At 40.6% G+C, this 5,882-nt stretch overlaps 1 protein-coding gene across 1 annotated transcript; it reads left to right on the plus strand.

Annotated features, from left to right (window-relative positions):
* The first annotated feature begins 6 nt into the window (after positions 1 to 6).
* On the plus strand, positions 7 to 5,213 carry ppm1ka (protein phosphatase, Mg2+/Mn2+ dependent 1Ka). The gene is made up of 6 exons (XM_008436044.1): positions 7 to 24; positions 108 to 208; positions 352 to 517; positions 3,825 to 3,969; positions 4,110 to 4,244; positions 4,483 to 5,213. Exons 1-6 carry the CDS (start codon positions 8 to 10, stop codon positions 4,612 to 4,614), a joined length of 696 nt encoding a protein of 231 aa, XP_008434266.1. The 5' UTR covers position 7; the 3' UTR covers positions 4,615 to 5,213.
* The last annotated feature ends 669 nt before the right edge of the window (positions 5,214 to 5,882 follow it).

Consider the following 5,882-nt stretch of genomic DNA (forward strand, 5'->3'; position numbering starts at 1 on the left):
CAGCTTCATGGAGAAATTCATCAGGTTGAATGAATTTTCTTCAGTACACTTTAAAGGCAGACGTCTTAACCAACAAGTATCATAAACTCTCTGGTTTCTTGTTTTAGAGACGCTCTGGAAGAGGAAGATGATCTTGAGAAAGTTTTAAAGAAAGCTTTCTTAGAAGCCGATAATGCTTTACACACACACCTGAGCTACTTCAACAACGGTAAGGCTCTGTGCTAAATTACTTRCTAAACGAGTCATATTTTTTTAAATGAACCTTTATTTTAGGCATTCTAATCTAATTTTGCACTGAACTTTGAATTGCTAGGCAGTAATGCTTCAATCTTTGCCTCTCTTCCATCCCAGACTCGGTTCTGAGGTCAGGTACAACAGCAACAGTTGCTCTGCTACATGAYGGCATTGAGCTGGTGGTTGCCAGCACTGGTGACAGTCGGGCGATGCTGTCCAGGAAGGGACATGCCATCAAGCTCACCAAAGACCATACACCAGACCGCAAAGACGAGAGAAAACGGTACTGGAGTCCTTTTAGTACTACTGTGGTACCTAGCTTCAAGAACGTTCTATGCAGTCTTTTTAGTACTTATTTGAGGACTTACTCTGTGCCTGTGGGGTACTTACATCATATCAACAAGGTACTTATAGAGTACTCACGAGGTATTACTGGCATAAACTCCAGGCCACGTATGAAGTATCAATGGGCTCTACATMATTTTTACTGAGTTCCTTTGAAATACCTACAGGGTACTTAAAAAGCACCAGTACAGTTGGTATTAGTTGCTACTTATTGGATATCAATGGGGTACTTCCAGGACTCTTATAAGTTATCAAAGGAGTGKRGTGCTTGMTRGGATACCAACAGGGCATTAATGAAGTACCAATGGGGTATTCATGGGGTGCCTGCATATTACGGTTTATTCCAAGTATCAGACCCTTTCTAGATGCTCACACCTGACACACATGATGCTAAAGGTTTCAAAGAGAGTTGCGAGCTTTGCAATGAGAGAAGAGAAACATAGTACTGGGGAAAATGATTGATGGTCACTGACATCTTCAGAATATTTAACAGTAATATTTTCATCAATAGTAGAAAATGTACTGGGTACTAACTGACTCGTTTCCACTGAGTGGTTTGGCAAAGATTGGTGTGGTTTAGTGTGCCATTTTGTGGCATATCCAGGAGATTGTTTTCACCAGTTGGACTCTCGCTAACAAGGCGGACTTTAACGAGGCACTTATAGCCTTGTTTGTCTAGTGCAASAACAAGTGTGATGGACTAGTATGTTTCGTGTTTGGACAGAGAAGTGACGTTTCTCTGTCTTCCAATCAATGGACTGTGTTGTGTGATGCCAGCAGCTCYRCTCTAACATTGCCCTGTGGACCTGCAACTGAACAGGGCCCAGCATTGATGTGGTACAGGTGGGGTGTATGGCGCACTTTACACTGGAAACAAAATACCGAACCCATGGGGTAATTACGAACCAGAACATTCCTAATCCTTCACAGTTRCCTCTTACCATCTGCAGGWTTCTAGGTGGTTGGTAGTTGGCAAATAGTATTGATGCCTTAAATCTAGAAATAAAAACTTAAAGTCAGTCTAACAAGAAAGACCAGTGGAATGAGACCAACTCTGAAGTTAATTAAAGATGTTATGTTGAGGTTAAGAAACAAGCAGCGGCGTTCTCTATATACTGCASACAGATAACTGATCCTCTCTCCCATATCCAAGAGTCATGGAGGTTTCAACCCCTTGTTTAAAGCACAGGTTCCAGCTAATCCTTTGTGGTTTTATTTAATTTAGTTAAATTCCYCTGCATCTTGATTCACTTTTAATTTTTCACTWGTTTCCAGGGTTTGTTGTAAAACAGCAGCAGGACGGTTCAGGTTCCCAAACAGCTCGTTTGGTATAAATAGTGTGGAAGTCGACATTCATGAAGCTCATCCAGGAACTGAAACTGGAGCAGAGCTGCAGGTCGACAGGTTTGGGATTCCCTTCAGCTAAAAGCAGCCGGTGTTATCTAACAGCAGAGCTTCATCTGGCTGTGGACATCAATCAGTGGGTTACCGTTTAGTGCAGGTTAAAACTCAAGTACTGTCAGAGACACTAAATAAAACTTTATTTTTAATTAATTCATTAGATCCAACTTCAAATTATATAAATTACATTTGCTTCTATAACTGTGGGAAGTAAAAGCTGCAGAGCATCTGRCTTGCTGAGGAACTTGCCTTCTSSAGGATTATGTAACATTTGATGAGTTGATGGAAATCATGTGTGTAAAATTTCCAGTGCCGCCGTCTTTGACCTGGTCCAACTCCTACAGTATCCGTAACACGACACCAGCTGGTCRGCTTCAAGTGGGGTTTTATTTTTTAAGGGTGGGTACAGTGAACTCCCATCTATTCATGGTTCACTATTTAAAGATTTACTGATTCTCGGATATCTTGGTGGAATATAACTCCAAATTGTTTGATGAAAATTCACTTATATAATGTAAAATGCAGCTCTGGAAGTTGAAAAACCTAGAATCAACGGTACTTGGAAAAGCAGCNGTTTCCAGGGTTTGTTGTAAAACAGCAGCAGGACGGTTCAGGTTCCCAAACAGCTCGTTTGGTATAAATAGTGTGGAAGTCGACATTCATGAAGCTCATCCAGGAACTGAAACTGGAGCAGAGCTGCAGGTCGACAGGTTTGGGATTCCCTTCAGCTAAAAGCAGCCGGTGTTATCTAACAGCAGAGCTTCATCTGGCTGTGGACATCAATCAGTGGGTTACCGTTTAGTGCAGGTTAAAACTCAAGTACTGTCAGAGACACTAAATAAAACTTTATTTTTAATTAATTCATTAGATCCAACTTCAAATTATATAAATTACATTTGCTTCTATAACTGTGGGAAGTAAAAGCTGCAGAGCATCTGRCTTGCTGAGGAACTTGCCTTCTSSAGGATTATGTAACATTTGATGAGTTGATGGAAATCATGTGTGTAAAATTTCCAGTGCCGCCGTCTTTGACCTGGTCCAACTCCTACAGTATCCGTAACACGACACCAGCTGGTCRGCTTCAAGTGGGGTTTTATTTTTTAAGGGTGGGTACAGTGAACTCCCATCTATTCATGGTTCACTATTTAAAGATTTACTGATTCTCGGATATCTTGGTGGAATATAACTCCAAATTGTTTGATGAAAATTCACTTATATAATGTAAAATGCAGCTCTGGAAGTTGAAAAACCTAGAATCAACGGTACTTGGAAAAGCAGCMAATCCTGGAGTTCTGTTCATTTTCCTGGATGGTAATTACCTAGATGATACCCTGAAGAACAGAGATCAGGGAGACTGTGGATGTTRGCTTCAGCWGTAGTTCTAAGACGGTTTCCACTCTGCGTATCAATGCATGTTSAGGTATATTTGGTGTTTCGATGTAAGATTAGTCACATTAGATATTTCAAGCACCTGATCAGGATCCATCTTAGACCTGCTTCTTTYCTAGCATGAAAAGCRGTTTGAACTGCCTTGTTGCTKAAATGTGCTATACACATAAAGTTGATTGATTGAACTTGATTGATGTCTTACTGGTTGAAGACCCAAGAACAAACCCTGAACRTTCTTGACCCAGTTTATTAAAGTCCCTGTAGAGAGGGGTGTCTTGGTTTCTCTATTGGACCCCAACCTCAGATAAGGCAATGAATTGTTGATGAATGGAKGGACTTCACACAAACAGAACCAAAGTAACACAGAGCCAGAGACTTAAATATTCAAGCTCCTGGTCCAGCCTCATCTGGTTCTACAGAGAAATTAACTGATCCTGTTTGGTTTTTGTGTTCAGGATCCAGAAGTTTGGTGGTTTCCTGTCGTGGAACAGCGTCGGTCAGGCAAACGTTAACGGGCGGCTCGCCATGACGCGCAGCATCGGAGACTTCCACCTGAAATCCAGTGGCGTCATCGCAGAGCCGGAAACACGTCGTCTCTCTGTGAGTCCCGGTCCRGCTTCGTCTGATGTCTTAGTTTCAGATCAGTTTGGATCTGTGGAGTTTTTTACCTGGCTTTGTTGTTGTTATGTCCATTATTCCACTGGACAATCATCTTATTTGTTCATGATCTGTTTCTGCAGGTCCAACATGCCAATGACTCCTTCCTGGCTTTGACCACAGACGGCATTAACTTCCTGTTGAGTGACCAGGAGATCTGTGATGTCATCAACCAGTGCCAAGACCCGACTGAAGCAGCAGAGATCATCTCTCAGCAGGTAAACAGCTGAAAAGTTGTGACTCGCTGAAGGTATACCGGGCAAACTCAATGAACTGTAGAGAAAACAGGATCATTTCTGAGATAGAGAGACTGACATCTGATATTAAGATGATTAAATTAAACAATAAATGCTCTGGTCAAAATTCATAAATGTCATATATATGATCATATTAAAGGCATTTCAGTGACTCATAGATGTGAATACTGCCTAAATAAGTGGATAAAATGTATTTCAGGCGCTGCAGTACGGCTCAGAGGACAACGCCACCATCGTCATCATCCCGTTTGGCGCCTGGGGGAAACATAAAAGCTCCACCAAAATCTACAGCATGAGCAGGAACTTTGCTTCGAGCGGCCGATGGGCGTAGACGAAAACGTGCATGAAGACGACAGAACTCAGCCGATTATCTTAATTTGRCTTTAAGTAACCCAGAGGTCCTTAARTTATTTATAACAGCATCAGAACGCATCCAAACAAACATCGTCATGCTTGTTCCCAGCTGAGCAGTCGACTCTGTAAATAGTGTAAAATWATGAAGGTTGTACATATAAAGAGACTCACTGCAGTGTTTGTTGTCTTTGTCAACTTTGTATCAGTGTTTTGCATTTAGAGAAAACATTTCAGTGTATTTCCTCTCTCAGTCATTGGCTGTCATTCTGTAAATGTTTAATGAAACTCCAAAATATCAGCGTTTATCAAATAAGAAGCTCAGTTTTGTTTTAAATTSATCAAAAAGAGRGAAAACGTTTGAACTCCAGGAAAAACCATTCGAGAAAGCAATCTTTGTTACCAACAAACCTTTTAAATTCTGAAATATTTACCAACGTCAGAAGTTTGACTCGATATTATCGATGCTCATCTTGACTCCATTGGTCCTTTAGAGTAATAAAGTTCAACCAGTCAAACATAAATGTTACTGTTTGTTTTCTTCAGTTGCATTAAACCAAGTTTGTGTGTAAACAGTCAGACTCTGGTTTTTTTATTTGAGGTTTACAGTCAGAGATTAAAGTACCAAAGAGTTTTAGTTGGTATTTTGTGCAATTYCTTGTCTTTCTTATGTCTGAAGGAGCCAAAGACTCAATTCTCTAATATTCTCTGTTGGAAACGTGTCACGAAAAACTGAGTAACTTTAGTTTCTTCCTCCTTCACAATGTCTTTGGAACTTCGTGAAAATGCATCGACATTCCTAGAAAAGATGGGATCTTAAAGGCATTGTGTGTTTTCTAATGACTCTGGTGAACTTTTCTGCACTAATGGTCCCAACATAAAGTGGAAATGAGCTTTTAAACCCCATAAGTCACTCAAAAAGCAAACTGGAAGKACAAACATTAAAGTGTGACGAGGCTTTCATTGCCTGGTTAGGGTTGTAGACAAACAGGATCATCCAGATGGGAGACAAAGCATCAGAAAGAGTTAAGGTAAATGTAGAACCCATCACTACAGGCAAAGGTTTGTTTTTATTGGTTTATATTCTGCTTAATGGCCTTTATTGACAGTTATCTGGCAGAGAGAGAAAGTTTGTAACTCCTGGCAGCTGTGTCAAGGATTATTGCCTCCATATCTGTGGAGGATCTTCTGCCACTAAATCATGCACTGCCTCARATGTTACTATTGTTATACTGTCCTTTTGGTATT

The sequence above is a fragment of the Poecilia reticulata genome, linkage group LG18 (genome assembly GCF_000633615.1).
Source record: "Poecilia reticulata strain Guanapo linkage group LG18, Guppy_female_1.0+MT, whole genome shotgun sequence".
NCBI lineage: Eukaryota > Metazoa > Chordata > Actinopteri > Cyprinodontiformes > Poeciliidae > Poecilia > Poecilia reticulata.